The sequence below is a fragment of the Gnatocerus cornutus genome, chromosome 10, assembly GCF_029298725.1.
Source record: "Gnatocerus cornutus isolate USDA-ARS CGAHR chromosome 10, icGnaCorn1.1, whole genome shotgun sequence".
Classification (NCBI taxonomy): domain Eukaryota; kingdom Metazoa; phylum Arthropoda; class Insecta; order Coleoptera; family Tenebrionidae; genus Gnatocerus; species Gnatocerus cornutus.
Window position 1 is genome coordinate 8,411,091 of NC_142242.1, and position 21,286 is coordinate 8,432,376.

General features: G+C 31.8%; 3 protein-coding genes across 6 annotated transcripts; 2 read left to right on the top strand and 1 right to left on the bottom strand.

Annotated features, from left to right (window-relative positions):
• Nucleotides 1-417: 417 nt before the first annotated feature.
• Nucleotides 418-2,017, top strand: LOC148167635 (tubulin beta chain-like). The gene is made up of 3 exons (XM_088047073.1): nt 418-534; nt 585-1,805; nt 1,911-2,017. Exons 1-3 carry the CDS (start codon nt 478-480, stop codon nt 1,971-1,973), a joined length of 1,341 nt encoding a protein of 446 aa, XP_087903199.1. The 5' UTR covers nt 418-477; the 3' UTR covers nt 1,974-2,017.
• Nucleotides 2,018-4,849: 2,832 nt separating this feature from the next.
• Nucleotides 4,850-5,620, top strand: LOC148167636 (transcriptional regulator Simba1). 2 transcript variants are annotated; one of them, XM_088047468.1, is made up of 3 exons: nt 4,850-5,058; nt 5,102-5,292; nt 5,342-5,620. In XM_088047468.1, exons 2-3 carry the CDS (start codon nt 5,149-5,151, stop codon nt 5,429-5,431), a joined length of 234 nt encoding a protein of 77 aa, XP_087903594.1. In that variant the 5' UTR covers nt 4,850-5,058; nt 5,102-5,148; the 3' UTR covers nt 5,432-5,620. The 2 variants fall into 2 exon arrangements, with proteins under 2 accessions (XP_087903594.1, XP_087903593.1); XM_088047467.1 differs by having other exon boundaries at nt 5,120-5,292.
• A 21-nt stretch (nt 5,621-5,641) lies between these two features.
• Csk (C-terminal Src kinase) lies at nt 5,642-21,009 on the bottom strand. 3 transcript variants are annotated; one of them, XM_088047464.1, is made up of 8 exons: nt 20,824-21,009; nt 20,396-20,463; nt 20,187-20,330; nt 13,689-13,876; nt 13,313-13,643; nt 12,487-12,966; nt 12,353-12,439; nt 5,642-6,290 (listed from the first exon to the last, which is right to left on the bottom strand). In XM_088047464.1, exons 2-8 carry the CDS (start codon nt 20,423-20,425, stop codon nt 6,114-6,116), a joined length of 1,437 nt encoding a protein of 478 aa, XP_087903590.1. In that variant the 5' UTR covers nt 20,426-20,463; nt 20,824-21,009; the 3' UTR covers nt 5,642-6,113. The 3 variants fall into 3 exon arrangements, with proteins under 3 accessions (XP_087903590.1, XP_087903591.1, XP_087903592.1); XM_088047465.1 differs by lacking the exon at nt 20,824-21,009 and adding an exon at nt 20,579-20,781 and having other exon boundaries at nt 20,187-20,328; XM_088047466.1 differs by lacking the exon at nt 5,642-6,290 and adding an exon at nt 9,943-10,393 and having other exon boundaries at nt 20,824-21,008.
• Nucleotides 21,010-21,286: the final 277 nt, after the last annotated feature.

Genomic DNA, 21,286 nt, shown 5'->3' on the forward strand with positions numbered 1-21,286 from the left:
GGGGGGGGGGTCTGACGCAAGTAACAAAAATGTGATTGTAACTAATGAAAATTGTGGCGCATAATAGCGCATAATTCTTGCAATTGATTGACATAAAAATGAATTAATTTTGTTGACTGGGGGGGGGGGCTGACGCAAGTAACAAAAAAATGATTGTAACTTTCTAGGGGAGGCAGCGCAAAAAATGAAAATTGTGGCGCATAATAGCGCATAATTAGCGCATTGGCTTATGTAATATTTGATAGAAATTCTAGACCTGGGGGGGCTAACTTAACGGACCCCTTTTCCAGGCTCCTTAAAAAAATGAACTCGGCTATTTCATGCAAGTAGGTTGGTTGACTCACCTACAAAAATAAATATCATATTCTCGTAACACTCGTAATATTTGCTTTCGTATTATCTATCGTTTTCATATCTTATCAAAAAGGTTGATTCTGACTAACTATACTTCACCTTTTAGTAAAATAAAGTGAAAATATGAGAGAAATAGTGCACCTTCAAGTTGGTCAGTGTGGAAATCAAATAGGTTCCAGGGTAAGTAATGAATTCGAAAAGTCAAACTTACATTAAATTAAATCTCGCAGTTCTGGCAAACCATATCGCTAGAACATGGAGTCGATGCTTCTGGAAAATATGTGGGTCAAAACGACCTCCAATTGGAAAGAATCAACGTGTATTTTACCGAAGCAGCAAATGCCAACTACGTTCCAAGAGCTGTCCTTGTCGACTTGGAACCCGGTACCATGGATAGCATCCGCAGCGGTCCTATTGGAACTTTGTTCAAACCCGATAACTTTGTTTTTGGTCAAAATGGCGCTGGAAACAACTGGGCTAAAGGTCACTACACAGAAGGGGCAGAGCTCTGTGAAAACGTTCTTGAAATAGTTAGACAAGAAATTGAAAGATGTGATTGTTTCCAAGGATTCCAGTTCTCTCATTCTCTTGGTGGTGGCACTGGTTCTGGTTTTGGAACGTTGCTAACAGCTAAAGTTAGAGAAGAGTACCCTGATCGTATTTTAACAAGTTTCAGTGTTGTACCATCACCAAAGGTTTCTGAAGTTGTCTTAGAACCCTACAATGCTACATTATCCGTACAGCAACTAATTGAAAATACCGATCAAACTCAATGTATTGATAATGAGGCTTTGTATGAAATTTGTTTCCAAACTTTGAAAAAGCCCACACCAACGTATGATGACTTAAATCATCTAATTTCATTGACTATGGCTGGAGTAACAACGTGCTTCCGTTTTCCTGGTCAACTTAATGCTGATTTAAGGAAGCTTTGCGTTAATATGGTGCCCTTTCCTCGCTTGCACTTTTTTGTTCCTGGTTTTGCTCCTCTGACGGCTCCCAACAGTGTAGCTTACCGAAAGTTAAGTGTTAAAGATTTAACCGAACAAATGTTTAGCCCTAGAAACATTATGGCAGCCTGCAATCCTACATCTGGGAGATATTTAACAGTCGCCACAATCTTCAGAGGACCTTTGTCTATGAAAGAAATAGACCAAGTAATGTTCGAAACACAAACTAAAAACTCTTCATACTTTGTGGAATGGATTCCTCACAACGTCAAGACTGCCGTTTGTGACGTCCCTTCGCCACATGCTCCTATATCTGGCACATTCATGGCAAACACCACAGCTATCCAGGATTTGTTCAAACGCATCCAAGAACAATTTTCAGTCATGTTTAGACGTCGGGCTTTCTTGCATTGGTATTTGGGCGAAGGAATGGATGAACAGGAGTTTTCCGAGGCCGAAAGCAACCTCATCGATTTGATTTCCGAGTATCAGCAGTACCAGGTAATAATTGGGTTAGGTAATCAAAATTTGATTAACAATGTTATCAGTTTTTGAGTTAAACCATAAACATAGCTTAACTGATGAGTAATTCGATATTTTTTGTAGGAAGCGGAAGTTGATGAGTATGACAGTGAAGCCGAAGGCGATCCAGTAGAAGAAGAAGAGTAAAAGCTGGAGATGCAACAATAATGATTAAATTTGTTGATTAGAAATATATGATTCGTCATTTAAATACCCCTCATATTAAAATGCATAATAAGTTCAGAGAAAGTATGGAATTTTTATACAGAATCTCATCAATTCTGAAATTCTCATTTCTGAAGACAATTTTAAGAGCAAATAATTTACAAATATGTGAAATATTAATTACAAAATTAACAGGTTTGTAATTTTTAATATTTTACATGGCGTGATAAGAGTTAGGTTGGTACTTACATTTGGGACCTAAAGTGACTAAAATCTAAGTAGCCGTAATTTTCAATTGATTAAGACAAAAATCTAAAAAAAAATATGAAACAACAAATAGAAAATAAGAAGATTTTACAGGGTGATTTTTTAAAAACGGCAGGCGTTGTAGAATTTTTATTTATGAACCGATTTCAAAAATTTAAAAAACAAATTAAATGGTAAAATGGTAAATGGTAAAAAAAAATTTGTAAAAGTAAAACATATTACACATTTCTGAATCAAGAAAATTAATATCTTCCAAATTATGAAAAAAAAAAATGGTTGCCAATTTAAAATAAGAAAGTTGATTATCGACCAAAAGATACTAAGACATTTAGAAAAATCAGTTTATAGTACCTTCAAAGAAAATTTATTGGATCAATTCTTGGTGTTGTTGACAAATTATCAAAATTACAATTTATTCCCCAAACACCAAATTTGACAAAAAATGCATTTTTTGACAATGCAAATTTGACAAAAAATGCATTTTTTGTCAAGTTTGGTGTTTGGGGAATAAATTGTAATTTTGATAATCAGTTTATAGTAAATTAAAAACCATTTAATTTTTTTTTTAAATTTTTGAAATCGGTTCATAAATAAAAATTCTAGAACACCTGCCGTTTTTAAAAAATCGCCCTGTATATTAATATTTAAGAAGTCTAGAATGAAAGAAAATTTAGAAAACCAAAACAATTTAAAAAATAATAATAAAAACTAGAAAGAAAATCTAATGTAAACAGAGGGTCTAGAAGTCTAATGAGAGAATGAAAATCAAAGATTCCAAATAACATAAAAAAATTCCAAATTGAAAAAGATTCGGCCCAAAAAGTCTAAAATCAACAAAATCGAAAGAGGCGAAACAAAGAATTTAATTAAATTTGAAATGCTAAAAGATTTCAAATAACTGAAAGAACCCAAAATAGAAAAAGTATCTAGACTTAATTTTTGAAACAATTAAATGTGAAAAAAATGAAGTGTTGAAAAATCTACTAAAAAGTCAAAAAATAATCTGGGAAAAAATTGAAAATTATTGAAAATATAAGTATGCATAAGGTGTTTTTGTCATTAGTCATTAGAAATAATCTAAAAACAATCGAATTAAATTTCTACAATAAATCGAAAAATTTGATTGAGATGAAGCTAACGAAACGAAAAATTCTAGAAAAAATCGAATGAATAAGAATATATTTATGTACATAATATGTATGTAAGAAAAATCTAAAGTTTTTAAAATGAAATTTCACTTAATTTTTCCCGAAATAAAAAAAATTGGGATTATGCTAAACCTGCAAAAACTATATTATTAAGCTTTGTTAATAAACTTGCAGTTTGATATTGAGAGTTCTTAAATATTGTCTTCTTGACAAATGAGAAAAAAATTATTGACGTTGAAATTCAAAAATCGTTTTAAGCGCCATGATATTAATTATAAATAATGAGATATTCACCAATACAAATTAATCAATAATTTTATTAAAAAATCGTAAAAATAACAACTAATTTTTTAAAAGTTTATTTATGAAACTCTATGTTGGCAGGTTTAAAAAATGGTAAAATCTGCTGAAGATTGTTATTTTGCTTGCATTTTTATTGGTTGTTCATATTCAATTGTGCCAATGCTAGCGCACATTTACAATACACCTATAACACTTTTAACAATTATAATAAATGAAAACAGATGTGATAGGATAACTTTCACGTTCTGTCAAAATTTGAAGAGATTACTTGATGTAAAAATGTCTTTGTTGAAGATTGACCATTGGCCAAAGTGTCAGGAACAACAAAAATAATTTGTGTCTTGGCTTTATTTATGATTTACTACGAATTTAGACAACATCAAGTTTTTCTGTTTGTTGTTCGGTTCATTTACAGTCCAGTTAGATAAGAAGCAAATTTTTATTTACAGATTGGATTCTTTAGAACGAGGGCATACAGCACTTGACAAATACATCGCACATTCCACTTAGTTTTTCTTCTTTTACCTTCTTTCCGGTATTCGTTAGATATTTCTAGCCTTGCAATTTTAATTTATTAAGGAATTGAAAGTTTTTTTTATCAAATATGGGCGATATTATTTAGAATTATTTTATTACATCATCTAATTTTTTAAATTTTTGGCTCTTAGATCGGTTTCTATGTTAAGTCTGTATTTACTATAACTTATTTTATAATTTTAAATATGTATTGTAAAACTGTTTGGATTTTTACAAAATTGACTATTTTAAAGACCTGAAACCTTTAAAAAAAACAGCAGAATCTACGCAAACATGGAAGCTAAAAAACGGACAATTGCATATTTAAAAGGGAAATTTTTTGTTTACTCTTTTAAATTTTCTTACAAACAATCCTTATTTACACAACTAAATTTAAAAAAAATACTTCCAACAGTTCATTTAAGCCGTGACTGTAATTTGACATTTGTGAAAAAAAAGAAATGGAGAAAAGCGTGTAAAATAGTTTGTGACTCATTAAAATGTTTACTAAGTATAAAATCGATGTCAGTGTCCCCAATTTGTTTATGGTATATTTTAAAACAAAAGTTTTCGCGGTCAAATGACCGGAAGTAGTCGTGTGAGTAGTTTATAGGTTCCAGGCTAGAGGGCGCCTACGCTAATCGGAATTTGTAGTGAGTGGACGCTGCATTGCAGCTGTCACTTCGAAAAATTCAAAAAACGTACGAAATATATTGAGAATAATTAATAAAAAGACAAAAGAAACAAATCAGACATTATACTAACAGCAACAAGTGAGAAAAATCAGTGTGTGCTTCATCATATTTGTGTTCTTGCCACATTTCAATTTTTAGGTTAGTCCACATTTCACTTAAATAACTGTACTTACTTTCACAGGTCTCATTTATATTGCAGGTGATTAGTCTATTATTAAGCAATCCGCAATGGCTAGAGGTCAACAAAAGTTACAGTCACAAGCGAAAGCACAAGAAAAGCTTGCTAAGCAGAAAAAACAGCAAGGCCACAGTGCTACAGATCAAAAGAAAGCTGCTCAAAAAGCTTTGGTTCATGTTTGCTCTGTGTGTAAGGTAAGAGTACCAAAACGTTGATTTCAATTAGTTAATATTGAGATTTTAGGCCCAAATGCCAGACCCCAAAACCTATAAACAACACTTTGAGAATAAGCATCCCAAGAATGAAGTGCCTGCTGAACTGAAAGATGTTTGAAAGTTTTTTTTTGTGTGTCCACACGTCATTGTTAGGATCTTACTTGAGTTCTGTTTCACTTTTCATGGTATATATGGTTGACTACTGAAGTTGTTCTTACTTGTAATCATATTTATTAGAAAACTGTTCTGTTTTCATTGCTATGTGATTTTATTCTTACATTTGTACTAATAAACATGTTTTACCAAAGTAGCTTCAATCAAACACCAATTCTAAATCACTATCATTTAATTGATTGTTGTAACAGATGTCAGAATTACAACTACAATTCATGAGACTCAGTAACAAAACATGACACAACTGTCAGAAATTTGTGAAAATGGACAAGCATAATAGAAAGCTAAATTACAGCTTTTCAAACCAGTGTTCAAAGATCACTCACAATTTTACACTACCCAATGAACCAGTGACGCTCTTATGCAAACAAAAACAACGTGAACTTTTGATTTAACCTGAACACTTGTTTAAGTACAATAAACACAAATTTGAAAAATAAATAACGTATAAAAAAGTACGGCAAAACAATAAACAATTCTGAACACATCACATTCAAATAATTGTACAATAAAAATCTAAATTAATGATTAGAATAATAATTGCAAAAAAGTGTAATTACATTGTTCACAAAGTGCCTTCACATACACTCACACACACACCTAAACTATATGCTACAATGTTTCTTTCAGGAAGTTTGTTGCTTCAGATGTAAAAGCTTCGCTTTCACGTCTTGAAACGTCGGTCTTTTATCTGGATTCAGATCCCAGGCCTGTCGCATGATCTCATAGACCTCCGAAGGACAACCTTCTGGGGCTTCCATTTTATAACCTTTTTCTACATGTTTTACAACATCTGCAAGTGGCTGAAAAAAAAACAAAAATGTACGTAGTTGTTAGTTAACCCATTACCGCCCAGTGTCCTATATATAGGACAGCCAGTTTACAATTTTTTTAAAGTACTTTAGAATTGTTTTTTCTGTATGTTTTAATTTTTACCATGAACTACTGCCTTTTGACTTTCCAATAACATTTTTTTTCAAGCAAATGGTTGTTTTAGTTTTTAGCAAAAAAAATATGAAAAACTTCGAGTGCATTTGTCACTTCACCGTATTTAATTTTTTTTGCTGTAAAATGATAAACTGAATATATAATTTGACTTTTGGATTATTACATGTAAGGTTCATTCTTAACAAAGCCACATATTTTGTACATATTTTCTGCTTTTTACATAGTAATAATAGGTCGTAAATTATGCTGTGCTATATATAGGACACTGGGCGGATTCGTTAAGCCTTTAACTGTTGTAAACGTATATAGACGTTTTGCCATTTTTCTCAGAAAATGCAAATGATAAGAATTTGAAATTTTGGGGACAAAAGTAAGCGGATAAGTCAAATCGAATAAACAGATTCGTATTTACGTGACACTTCCTGTTATGCCGGAAGTGGCAGTCAACTTGCTTATTTTAAATAGAACACCCTATATTTTAATGCATTTTTGAATTCTATATGCAAATTGAAGATGACTTTCTACATATCATGCTATACCTAAATTGTATAATTCCTGAAATATTTCAATTTTTCAAAAAACATTAATTAAATTTGCATTACAAAAAAAATATATTTCCAAAAACATTTTTATTACACCACCAAATTTGTTTATAAAAAATCCACATAAAATTTAATAGTTACCATTTCAAAGCTTGCTTAAAAAAAATGGAAACAAAAGAGTAAAAACACTTCTTTTTTTCATATTTTTAGTAGGAAATAAGTGTCCAATTCATTAAGTTAACGCAAAATTTTATTGTACGTTTGTATTGTGCTTATTTTCCAAATAACGTGGTGATTTTGAAATATATTATATCGTAGTTATCTAAAAAAAAAATCAATTCTGTTGTGCAATTTTTTTTTACAAAAATCAAGATATCTCTGAAATGGGTTCAATTTAAGTATAGCACATTATACATAACGTTATCTTTAATTTGGATGTAGAATCTGAAAATGCAATAAATGGGGTGTAAGTTGACTACTACTTCCGGTCGAGCCGGAAGTGTCACAAATATGTGAATATTGTCATTCGATTTGTCTAATTCGCTTATTTTTGTTCCCAAAATTTCAAATTTTCATCTTTTGTAGTTTATGAAAAAAATGTCAAAACGTATATATACGTTTACAACAGTTAAAGGGTTAAGTTTACAGAAGTCTGCGCATATTTTTCTTGCCGAATTTTTGCATATTGCTTTACCAATGCAAACAATTTTATTCTTAACTATAAAGGGGATGATAGTCTTCATAGGGGAGGGGGGTGACTACATAATATACTGGGAAAGATAGAAATTGACATACATGAGTAAGATTTGGACATAAAAGTAGAGCTAAAATCAACTCTGGTTGATCAAAAAAGACTTCCAAATGTCTAATGTAACTCGTAGCATTTTTTAAAAAACTTTATGAGTCGCGAAAGTTTAAAATTTATTACACTTAGAACCATAAGGTGTAGAAAAGAGGTACTTATGATCACTGATTTGATGGAATGAGCAAGTTTTCAATCTCAAAATTTTCTAAATAAGCCTTTAAGGCTAGAGGTAATAGAAAAAAAAGCCGGACACTTCCAATCATGCATTAACAACATTCTTACCATTTGTGAGAGATAATGAACAATACGACTGGTTACCAGATAAATATTCCATTCAAATTAGAAAATGAAAAGTGGTCCAGGGCGGTTATCACAATAATGATAACAATCATCTATACACGAATTTTATATAATCTATCCCACAAAATTTTCGTCGCTTTTGATTTTCGAAAAATTGTTGCTAAACTATAAAGTTCAGACTCTAGGGGTTGCACCTAACATAAGAAATAAGGAGAAAATTTATGAAAAAAAAAATCCTTTTTGTTATAAATACAGGATGTCCGGAAAGTCGCGCACCACCGTGAAACTGTATCATCGGACAATGCCATAGATCACCAGAAGAATGTTAAAAAAAATCCATGTCTTCAATTTTTCGAGATATGATGGATTGAAGAGTAAAAGTTTAATGCCAAAATTAACGATTTCTGTGCATTAATTTTCCGTTCAAATGAATTTGTTACCTAAAGAACATTTTGCGCAAAGGCATGGTGCAAGGAAAATCGGAAAAAATCTTGTAAGAAATGCCTGAAAACTGTTAAGAAATTTTTTGAATCAACAATCTCGATCAGTGTGGCATAATTCACATGAAACCATACAGTTCACCAAACACTCTAGTGCGGTTATGGCTTTGACTTTTTAAATCGTTTACAGTCACCTTACCGCAAACCCCTATAAACATAATAACGCTCAAGTGGTTGGGTCTCATCTGCCTTGAAATGAACCGTAATAAATATTTTTACCCACCTGGTCAGTCTTACAAATCGAAACAATGAAATTCCTCAAAGTAGCTAGCGTTTATCATTCTGATAGAGCAGTTATTTGAAACTTTAGGTACAATTACAATTATTTTTAATCATATGAATACAGGAATTTTTTTTTAAAATGATTCATTTTTATGATAATTCATTATCAACATTAATTTATATAAAGCGATGAATGATTATAAATTATCATTAATTTTTGAAACTATCTGATTTTAGACGTCTATTTATTGATTGCTATACTTAATAGAGCTGACCGATAACAATAATCAAGACACAACATTCAAAACACGTCCAGGAATTCTAGTTTCAATGTTTTTTCGGCATATTTGATCTTTGACCCTCATAAACTGTAAAGAAAGGGCTAATGAGGGGATGAGATTTGCTTGGACAGTGGATAAAAATGGATGATATAATCTGATTATCTCAGGTATATAAACTCACCAAGACGCCAAGTTTTTGGGACTTTCCAGTTTCTTTTATTATGTAGGTTTACAATTAAAGTAAAAGGGCAAATGTGGGGGTGAGAATTTACTTTAGTGCTTACACTTTTGAAAAGAATCAGTTTCTAGTAAAATTCAGCTTCGTCAACGTGTCTTTTCTTTTTTCTGTATTTTTTTGGTTCCTGAATTTCGAGTTCGAATTTCAAACAGTCTTTCTCTAGACTAACAATAGTAAATCCTTATTTTCATAAATACATTTACTATAATACATACATTTATTATAATTAAAGAATCATTATGTGGAGACATTGGAATCACAACGAATTTGATCTCCAAGAAAATGGCGACAACATGGAATTTATCGAAATCGTTGAGGTGGTTCAACCACAGGATGAGAACATTAATGGAGATGTTGAAGTAATTGGCGTTGAAGATGTTGAACCCGAAGTAAAACCGGAAGCTAAAGAAATAGTTTTAAATGTATATGAGTATCTTAAACATAAATGAAACAGAATAATTGGGTAATTGGCTATCTTGTTATAGTTTACGTGAGATAATAAGATTATTCCACAAGTTTACTGTGTCAATCAATCGAGTTATAAGATAATTATTATAATTTTATTTGTAAGTTTCATATAATTGCACTTCAAGTCGTATTTTGAGGAATTTCATTGTTTCGATTTGTAAGACTGGCCAGCTGGGTAAAAATTTATTACGGTTCATTTCAAGGCAGATAAGACCCAACCACTTGAAGGTTATTATGTTTATGGGGGTTTGCGGTAAAGTGGCTGTAAACGATTTAAAAAGTCAAAGCCATAACCGCACTAGAGCGTTTGATGAACTGTAGTTACATTACTCGTTCATGAGCCGACCTGACTAACGCCAACAATACAACAGCAACGTTACTATGGCTTTGAATACTAGAAATTTAATTTATGGTAGGTACAGTTTAGCAATGTTGTCATTTTCCTAATTTTCATTTGATCCTCTTGCGAAAACAAAGAAGCTGGAATTTTTTTTAACACTCTGGGGACCACCCAATTACCCTCTTGCAAGGTGGTGCGCCACTTTCCGGACATCCTGTATAATATCCAGCATAGAAAGTTTCGAGTCATGTTGTATTGGTCACTAAAATATGTACTGTAAACTCAGTTGACATACACCTAGTAAATTTTATGGCCACATTATGAGAGGGTCAGGCAGTACTAATCTTTGCGATTGGGGACTATAAATGAGCACGAAATGAGTCCTGGCCTATTCAACCATCGGTCAACCCTCTACCTAGAAATTTGTCGGCTGCAGTTTACAACACCCAGGTTTATTTCTAAGGGTGGTTTGACTTAAGCCATAAAATGTTTACTAGGTATATGTCAACTGAGGTTACTATATATTACTTCTACTTATTTAATAAACGTTTCTACATGAATCCCGCCAGTGTCCTATACAGAGTCCGGCAACACTTGTGTCCACCCCCAAAATCGTCCTTAATTTTAAAAATAAAATTTTGAAAATTTGCATACGCTGACGCAAATATTTGTTTTTTATGACGCGTTGTTTAGCGTCGCGACGCCTAAGAAGTATAATTTTTAGCGATTTTTCAGTTTTTGCGGTAATCGCGATATCAATTTTTTTTTCAACATACCTGTGATTTAAATATTTGAGTTTTTATTTTAAATTTAATGGAAATTGTGTTTAAAAATTGCGAAAAAAACGTTGTTTTATCAAGTTAGTTTTCACAATTATGACGGCGCAGTGGCAAACTACGTTTACACCAAAATTTCACAAGTCACTTCATATACTCGTATGAAAGTCAAATTTGTTAACTAAGGCATGTTGCACTTTTGAACACCAGAAATCGTTAATTAACATTGACAAAGGGACAATTTCACCAAGTAAGAGTTTTTTTTTAATCTAAAGCGAACCAAAGAATAGATGTCAATTGTGAGACAAGATGTTGACAGATGGGTGTAAACTAACTTGATAAAACAGCATTTTTTCCTCAAATTTTAAATACAGTATGTCCCTGGATTGAGTTCAAAAGAGGGAAAAAAAGTTTATTTTCCATTTTACAAAAAAATGACAAAGGAATAACATTTTTTGCTTATTTCAAAACAGATAAATCTGCAATTAAAATTTCAAAATTATTAGTTTGTACTCTTAAAATTAATTTTTTCATTTTTTTTTTATTAAATTTTGTAATCGTATTTAAATAATAGCAGGCTGTGGATTCACAATATCAAATAGTGCGTTAAAGATTAAAGAAAAATTTACCCAATAATGTGTAAGTATTAAAAAATTGCAAAAAAAAATGCATTTGCATTCTTAACAATAATTGAGAAAATTCGAAACAGTCCTTAAAGAATTACGAGTTAGAATTGAACTATGTGCTAAAACCGGTAATGGGTCAATCAAATAGTAGAATTTGGTTTAAGATAAATAACAAATTTCATTCCTTTGACATTTTTTGCAAAATTAAAAATAAAAAAGTTCTTAGTTATTTTTTGTTTTTTTCGATTTTAAGAACACAGCTTCATAATATTAAAGCTTTAATTAAAGATTTATTTATTTTAAATTAAACAAAAAATGTAATTCCTTTGTCATTTTTTTGTAAAATAAAAAATAACGTTTTTTTTCCTCTTGTGAACTCAATCCGGGGACATACTGTACAATTTGCATTAAATCTAAAATGACAACTGAGATATTTTTAGCACATTTATATTGAAAAAAAATTAAATTAGGTGTTGATTTCACAAACCCTCACAATTAGCTAAAAATTACATTTTTTAAGCGTTGCTACGCCAAAACTATCGGTGATAAAATACAAATTTTTGAGTCAGCTTCTAGAGCTTGGTCAACTATGAGCGTATGAAAATTTTCAAAATTTTATCTTTAAAATTAAAGACGATTTTGGGGGTGGACACAAGTGTTGCCGGACCTTGTATATAGGTCAGCTTAGAAAAAATAGAAGACAAATATTTTTTTTCAAAATTTTTATGTAGGATCAAACTAAACCTCATATGTAAAATTTATGAAAAAAAATTATTACTTCTGGGAGCGGGCGTTAATGGGTTAATTACAAACACTTACTATTCTTGGATAAGGAACTCTACCAAACGAGTAGATTTCCCAGAGTAAAATTCCAAAACTCCACATATCTGATTTGTTGGAAAATATCTAAAAAAGAAAATTAGACAATAATTGTTTCAAAAGCGTCAGTTTACGTTTCGTTTCAACGCTTCTGGCGCCGTCCACTTGATAGGAAGTTTAGCAGACTCCGACATCGGATTCATTTCGTTTCTTGCTAATCCAAAATCAGACACTTTTGCCACACCGTTCTCCGCAATTAACACATTTCTGGCCGCCAAGTCTCTATGTACCACGTGCATTTTCTCAAGATACTCCATTCCAGAACTGGTATCAAACGCGAAGTTGATTTGATCTTTTTTAGTAACATGGAGTCGCCCCCTCGACCGGAGATAATCGACTAAACTCCCTTTGCTCATATATTCCGTTACTAAATAGATTTGATCCTTTTTTCTCACAATCCCTAAGAAGTTGACCAAGTTCTCGTGATGTAGAGATTTCATTAAGATCGCTTCTGCTTCACTGGAATCCTTTAAAACTTTCACTGCAACTTTGTTTTTCTTCCATTTACCCAACATCACTTCGCAGAACTCCCCCTTCCCGATGGGTTCGCAAATCTGTCACCGGAAGAAGAGTTAAGTAACAAGCCACAAAAGGGAGTGATTCTTAAATACATAAACTAGTAATACGAATGATGGAGAATGTTAAAAAGGATGACATATACAGGGATCGTGACTATAATTTGTAGTGCATTGAACACGGAAACACAGAAACAATCAAGTGTGTGGTGAACAACAATTTCAAACAAATGTTCCATAATTACCCATAAAATTCAACTAAACAAACAAAACTTGATTCCATGATCGGATTTTTGCGCTCTTCGTCCAACTGATCTGAAGTTGATATATTTAAGAATCACCCTGTATTACTACTGAGCCACAGCCACGATATTTTTTAACTTACTTCGAGCTCCTGTTCAGAGATGACACAAAGATCGTCGTTTTCCTTCACCTTCTCATTACATAAGGCTTTAACTAATTTGGTACAGAGGCCGTCGGCGTCGTTTTTGTAATGTTCTATCATTTTTTCGAGATTATCAAAAAACTCCTCATCGTCTATTGTCAATTTACCCCCGTGCGATTTAACTCTATAGTGCTCAACTTTATTGTCATAACAAACACACAATGTATAGTCGCCTGGAAAATTCGTTGATTCTCTAACAAGAAATAGTCCGTCCGTTCGAGCTGATAACAAATTTTCGGCGTTTTCCCGAGAGATGTTGCCATGAAACCAACTAATTTACAATTACATTTACAATCAAGTAAATCATCGAACTTACGGAATTGTAGCAAATTTTGGGTTTGATCTTGTGAGACTTGTGACGTGATTCACGTTGACGTCGTGACGGACATTTTTGAAGTTATTACAGTCTGAGCTTATGTTCATGTTGTTAGGGGACCTTAAACTTACGTTACATTCGTGTTTGACGCTGTTGTCCATGGGGGGAGCCATGTCCTTTGGGGTTATCTACAAAAACAAAGTTTTAATTAAAAACGAATTTTTTTCTGAAATTTTCGAGACATAGTTCAAAGCGTCACCTTTCTAAACTAAACAAACACTGATATGATACCAAATCAACTGAAATAAAACCGAGATAAAACTAAATCCGGAGAAAATTGAAAAATAAGTAATAGAAAATTTTGATATTATTTACTAGGTGGCCCTCGGAATTCTGTAGATCTCGCTTCTTTCGTAAACCTCTCTTTTCCGTGGAGTTGGATTATAATTTGGGATTGCTTATTTATTAGATCTACCGAATTCCGAGGGCCACCTAATTAATAGTAACATTTAACATTTAGAAAAGGAAATTTTAAGTTACCTCATATTTTGTGTTTTTCGATTCTTGAAACTTTTATAGAAATAATTACGCATAGCAAAATGTTAATTTTCCTGATAATTTTAAAATAAAAAACAAATAAACAGTTCAAAAAAAAATTAAAGAACCAACTGGCTTCGATCTTAAAAATTTAACAGTACTACGCAGAAAATTCATAAATCAGGCAGGCTGCGTCTTTTATGGTTTCTGAGCCCATTGCAAATTCTATTACAGTAAAAAAAAAAAAAATATAAGACACACGGTGTAGTCTCTCATTTAGGCACCACGTCATATCAAGAAAAAAATATATAACAGAATCTCGCAAATTTATATAAATTGGTGAGTAAATAAACATTGCATTTCAATAATCCTCGATAATAAGAATATTCACACAGGGTGTTTGGGATTTTCGCTGCCATATTAAACGGACATACAGAAAAATGGCCGAGTCAAAAAACTTTAGAACATTTTGAGATTTCAGCAATAATTATAAATGGGCTACAATAATTTATATTTTGGCACCCATTGTTTAGAAACGACCTGTTTGTTTAAGTTTATTCATTCATAAATTGCTATTGACCAGAGGCTGAGTTCACCTGATTTTCTCGCTGACTGTCTTGTGATTTCGTCTAACTTCCCCTGATTTTTTTTATGTCGTCCAACTCCTGATTTCCTATTGATATCTTAATATCTTAATGATTTTTCCTTATTGTCTAGTGATTTCTAATTGATGACATGACTTGTCAGAGGTTAATACTTCTCAAAAATGGCATACACTTAACTTCCTCTTATTTCCTCGCTAATTTACCCTGATTTCTTTTAGATTTCGTCTAACTTTCGCTGATTTTATTGTGATTTCGTCTGACTTTCCCTGGTTTCCTATTGATTGTCCCTGATGATTTTCCGATGATTTTGTCTACTTTCTTTGATTTTTTTTATTTCGTCTAAGTTTCCTTGATTTCGTAACGAATTCCTCTGATTCATAGTGATTTAATTTCCCAGGAACATATTAATCTCAGAAGATATTTTTTTAAAATTGCATACGCCAAACTTCCCTTGATTTCCTTGTATTTATTTTTGTCTAACTTCCTCGGATTTTCTTGTAATTTTGTCTAAATTTGCCTGATTTTCATGATTTCGTCTAATTTCCCCTGATTTCCTTTTGATTGGCCCTGATGTTCTGATATTTTTCTCAAATTTTTTAGTGATTTCGTCTAACTTCCCCTGATGTAATGATTTCCTCTGATCTTCTATTGATTCACCCTAATTGTGATTTTATATTAATTTCCCTGATTTCCTGTTTCCTGTTTGCCTGATCGCTGTTTGCAAAAAAGGTTTATTTGCGATCTTTCTTGAACTCATGCAACAGTTTTTGAGGAAAGGCTGCTGTTGATGATTTTCATGGAATTCCACAGTAATTAAGGCGATTTCTGAGTTAGTGTCCGCTAAGTCATAAAATGGTTGGGACCCATGATAGGTCCCAGCTTTTCAAAGGCAAAACCGACAGCAAAAAATTTAACAAATTTTGTAACTTCAATTATCCCCGATAACATCACCGCTACTTCAATATTCTATTTATTTTGTATTATTTTATTTCTATGTTTAAATGAAAATGTAGGCAGAAGGCGAATCCTGTTATTCTTCACAACCTTTTTTGGATCAGTTTTGTTATTGCTGTTCTATTATCGACACCGTTTTGGTGGTTTGTTGTTTTCCTTTTCCAACCCCTGTTATCATAAGTTATGAACAAAGATGGAGAACATTCACAAAAGAAGTCGGGTAAATAGGATGTGATTATTACTGATTTACAGCAGCCCCATTTTATGGCTTAGAGGACACCAACTCAGAAATTGCCTGTACCTTCCGAAACATTTTTTTTTACCGAAATAAGGACCTAAAGAACTCATTTAGCACACCCAAAGCAAATACTTGTATCCGAAACATGCGTGAAAAATCGTATTTTCTTGTAAATTGAGAGTACGGTTTTGTAATTAATTAATGTCAAATTATGTTTTTAGCAGAGCTCGGATTGATTTTAATAAGTGGCGTTTCTCTTGAGGAAAAGAAGCCGCTACCATAAACTATATTTTTATATTTAAACATTTGGTATAAACATTGTGTAATTGTACATGTACGGTTTGGGGTATGTTCAAGGGTTCTGTTTTTTTTTTTATTAAACTACAATAAAACGGCCATCAGGATTCAAAGCGTCACCTTTCTAAACTAAACAAACACTGATAAGATACCAAAACAACTGAAATAAAACCGAGATAAAACTAAATCCGGAGAAAATTGAAAAATAAGTAATAGAAAATTTAGATATTATTTATTTTACTGATCAACACAACTAGTTTTTCTGTAAACTCCAATGAGTGCTTGTCTATATGTCTTTTTATGTAGATTTTATTTTTATTTTTTTCTTATCCATTTATGTACTTTTTGCTGTAGTTTGTAAAAATACCTTCAAAACGGTAATTTTCTGACGTTTAAAAAATTTAATTCTAGTCTATACCTTATTGTCATTATGATTGACACTTTAAAACTTTCAAAGCTGTCACCGTAAAATTTCAAGCAATTATTAAAATGCCGACAGTCTGTAATCAACAAAGCAAGAGAAAAAGAGAAAAATTTGGCACCTAGTTCGTCTTATTACTCATGTCACTGTAATAAATATGCCAAAAATTAAAAGTTTGGTTATGAGTTTATGAGTGAGTAAAGACTGTTTTAGAGTGAACGAAATTTGAATGAAAGGTCGTTTGAAATTCTGTGTCCCACACTGTACTCTTAAAATTATTTTTTTCATTATTTTTGTTTATTAAATTTTGTAATCGTATTTAAATAATAGCGGGCTGTGAATTCACTATATATCAAATAGTGCAAAGATTAAAGGAAAATTTACCCAATAATGTGTAAGTATTAAAAAATTGGAAAAGAAATGCAATTGCATCCTTAACAATAATTGAGAAAAATGGAAACAGACTTCAAGAATTACGAGTTAGAATTGAACTATGTGCTAAAACAAGTAATGAGTCAATCAGATAGTGGAAATTGGTTTGAGTTAAGGAATAAATTTCATTTCTTTGACATTTTTTGCAAAATTAAAAATTAAAAAAGTTTTTTGTTATTTTTCGTTTTTTTCGATTTTAAGAACATAGCTTGGAAATATTCAAATTTTAATTAAAGATTTATTTATTTTAAATTAAGCAAAAAATATTATTTCTTTGTCATTTTTTTGTAAAATGAAAAATAACGGTTTTTTTCCTCTTGTGACCTCAATCCGGAGACATACTGTAAATATTTACATAACAAGTAAAGAAAGTGACCAATTTCGCACGAGTGTAAGAAAGACACTTTCCGACGAGTTATGTACACTATTTTTCCTACGACCTTCCATCATCAGGAAGAAACCATAAGTCTTGACAATAATTTTTTTTTTCTATTCTAAATATCATTTTTCTACGACTTCATACCACATATATACGAAAGTAAAAGTCACTATCAAGTGATATGAATATACATATCCTCACAGACCTGTCAAAACTAAATCGTCAGAAACGACCTAACCAATTAATTTTTACCATTATGCATGTTGTTTACAGTGAATCGTCTAGATATTTAAAACAAAAATTTAAGAATTACATTTAGATTTCAAAATAACTGTCAATTTTGACAGTTTTTTTGGAGTCATTTAACCTTGTGGAAAAAGCCACTTTCATATGTCTTTTGTTAAACGCCATGTTTCAGCATCTTTTCTATTCGAAAATTCTTAAACGACTTCTAACTCTACTTAATTCCTAAATATAGAAAATATTTCATCAAAAGATTTCTATTATCAAAAAGTGCTTAAGGACCAGAATGCAAGCAAAACCTAAAGACAAAGGCCAATTTACATTATAATTTTGAAACATAGGTGGACCAAATCCATACATTAAAATTTTAAAATATACGCGTCTTTAATTTTAAAGATAAAATTTTGAAAATTTGCATACGCTCATAGTTGGTAAAGCTCTAGAAGCTGACGCAAAAATTTGTTTTTTATCACGGTTTGTTTGGCGTCGCGGCGCTTAAGAAGTATAATTTTTGGCGATTTTTGAGTTTTTGCGGAAATAACGCTGTTTTATCAAGTTAGTTTTAAAAATTATGACGGCGCAGTGTGCAAATTACGTTTACACCAAAATTTCACAAGTCACTTCATTCACCTGCATGAAGGTCAATTTTGATTAACTTGGGCATTAGAAATCGTTAATTAACATGGACAAAGCGACAATTTCACCAAGTAAGACTTTTGTTACGATCTAAAGAGAACCAAAGGATAGATGTCATTTGTGACACAAGATGTTGACAGATGGGTGTAAACGTAGTTCCCAACTTTGACGTAAAATAAAATAGCATTTTTTTCTCAAATTTTGAATTTAATTTGCCTTAAATCTAAAATGATAATTGAGATATTTTTAACACATTTGTACTAAAAAACATTTAAATTAGAGGTTGAATTTACAAACCCTCACAATTCGCTAAAATTTACATTTTTAAGGCGTCGCGACGCCAAAACTATCAGTGATTAAAAACAAATTTTTCTAGAGCTTTGTCAACTTTGAGCGTATACAAATTTTCAAAATTTTATCTTTGAAATTAAACACGATTTTAGGGGTGGACACAAATGTTGCCGGACCCTGTATACAAACATACTATATTTCAGAATTATTGACATCTGTGTGCCTTGGAAATTCAAATTTATGTTGGCAGAATCTTCTAATATAAGCGATATTTAGTGTTTTTAGATTTATATTTATCCCTATGTGTATGTAATGTGTGTCACGTCAACATAGAATCTGATTCATCAGATTCTGAAGAGGAACTGGAATCTGAAGCAGAAGAAATCTGTGTTATGGTAGATTCAGAATCTGATTAAAACATCAATTCATTAGCTTAAAAGAGTAATTTACTTCATAACCTCAAAATGTTACATTGACAGTTTTAGAACCAAAATGCTAAAAGTCGTTCACATTGTTAGAGGCGTTTTACACAGACATGGCCTACCGAGATGTCAATAATTCTGAAATATAGTATAAGTATGATGGATGTTTGGATCAAAAGTATTACCTGGCCTTAAGGTCTGTTCCAAAGTAAAAGCAATTAAAAAATACGAATAAATTATAAATTTAAAAATGTTTGAATGGACTTGGTTCAGTAAAATTTGTTTGAAAAATTACACGAAATACATTTTTAATTGTATTGTATTCCCCAATAAGCAAGCAAAAAGACAAATTCTCTATTCCAACTAGTGATTCTAATGCAAAATAATTAAAATCGGATTGTTTCTTTGGTTATGTTAATTGTGCGACAACCCACCGGCACCTGCATTGCAGCGAATTGAGTTACTGGGAAGCGCAATTTTCATTGAACATAGAAATGTTTTCCTACCTGTGTAAACAGTCCACAGACGCAATTAAAATGCAAGTAAAAATACACGCATCGGTAATGAATGCAGACAATTACACAACGTCAATAGGTCTTCCACAGTCCAGTAGACAGGAATGTTTACAACAGCAAATATTATTGTTTAAATTGTGATAAACAGTATTGGCACTATGTGTTTACATTCTCACTTAAAGTTCATTCTGCTTCAGTTGTTAAACAATGTCCTAGTAAAAAGCCAGAAATCTGTGAAACATAATTCGACGCAAAGTCATTTGTAGACGCAAATATTCAGTTTGAAAAATGTGTGAAGATAATAAATTAATTGGCTAATAATATGCACACACAGAACTGGAATGACAATGATTCCAAGGTTGTGTTATGTCACAGTAATTTCATTTACCTTCTACAATTGACGCATAGAATTTGCGCATCATTTTGAATAATAATAGGCGGCATAATGAAGTTAACAAGAACATAAACAATAGTGTGAAAATAAAATTTCCCCTCTATGAGAGCTTGGTGGTAACTGGAATAACTTACCCATGATGGTTCATCATGTATACGGGAATTTTCACTAGGAGTGCTTCTTTTAATGCCCCTTGCAGGAACTGTAGGTGGATGGGAAGTGGTCATGGGGTAACATTGACTATCTGTTTGTTGATATTCGAAAATGTGCTGATACCTCTAGAAAGTTTCAATTGTTATCCAATGAATGATGCGGAAATGGATTATATATTCTAGCCGCTTACCTGAGGAAACGGCGAGTTTTGGCTGGTCATCACTCAAGAATAATTCACTTGATTTAGCACATAGTCCACTGAAAAAAATGGATTAAATCAATTGAAACTAATAGACAAGGACGATGCTAAATTGAACATAATCATTTTTACGAAAAGTACATTAAATCAAATCGCCTTTTCAAAATTACTCACTTTGATTATTCATCTAATTAGCTGATAAATAATCAACGGAAATGAATAATGCGTTCCATCTAAATTTAACAAACATTTTGCCGCTATTTTTACGGTCAAATCTATTATTTCCGCAGCTTTCTCACATATGTTATTTAGTGAAAACTTGAAAATACAGTCCCAATTTATAGCAAAATATTGCCAAATGTATTAATATCAATCAGTGACCCATTAAACAACAATCCTGGAAATTACACTACACTCACTTTCCAGCCATCCAAACACTGACCACTAATGGGAAACTACATTAAGGACATTTCTGGAAACATTGCAGAGTTACTTTTTTGAGGAAACTGGGTTTAAATTTCAAAAACACACATCAAAATGTCAATTCTAACTAGCAACAGCCATTTTGTTTTTATGAAAAGTGGGTAAAATAGAACACGACTTTCAAATAAAACCAACTGCTGTATAGGCAACACTATATACACACACACCAGAGAGTTGAGAATAATATTACTAGAGGATGAAAAGGTGGTGGTGGGGATGTTTTAACAAGGGCGCCATGTTGGAAATAGTCTTTCTTGAAATGTATGCAACCAAATTTGATTCAATGTACTGATTAAACAATATATTTCCATGTTTTTAAAGATACGGCTCAACTACATCAATTGACAGTTTAATTTTAAATTGTCTGGGGAAAGTTTTAGACAAAAATTAACCAAAATT

Bases quoted from the DNA above. Each gene is read 5' to 3' on its own strand.
- LOC148167636 (XM_088047468.1), top strand. From the start codon at position 5,149: ATGGCTAGAGGTCAACAAAAGTTACAGTCACAAGCGAAAGCACAAGAA. The intron at 5,293-5,341 runs GTAAGAGTACCA...TTGAGATTTTAG, and splicing joins ATGTTTGCTCTGTGTGTAAG to GCCCAAATGCCAGACCCCAA.
- LOC148167635 (XM_088047073.1), top strand. From the start codon at position 478: ATGAGAGAAATAGTGCACCTTCAAGTTGGTCAGTGTGGAAATCAAATA. The intron at 535-584 runs GTAAGTAATGAA...TAAATCTCGCAG, and splicing joins GAAATCAAATAGGTTCCAGG to TTCTGGCAAACCATATCGCT. The intron at 1,806-1,910 runs GTAATAATTGGG...TATTTTTTGTAG, and splicing joins CCGAGTATCAGCAGTACCAG to GAAGCGGAAGTTGATGAGTA.
- Csk (XM_088047464.1), bottom strand. From the start codon at position 20,425: ATGACCAGCCAAAACTCGCCGTTTCCTCAG. The intron at 12,967-13,312 runs GTAAGTTAAAAA...TTCCGGTGACAG, and splicing joins TCTCTGAACAGGAGCTCGAA to ATTTGCGAACCCATCGGGAA. The intron at 6,291-12,352 runs GTAAGTGTTTGT...TTTTTTTTTCAG, and splicing joins GAGTTCCTTATCCAAGAATA to CCACTTGCAGATGTTGTAAA.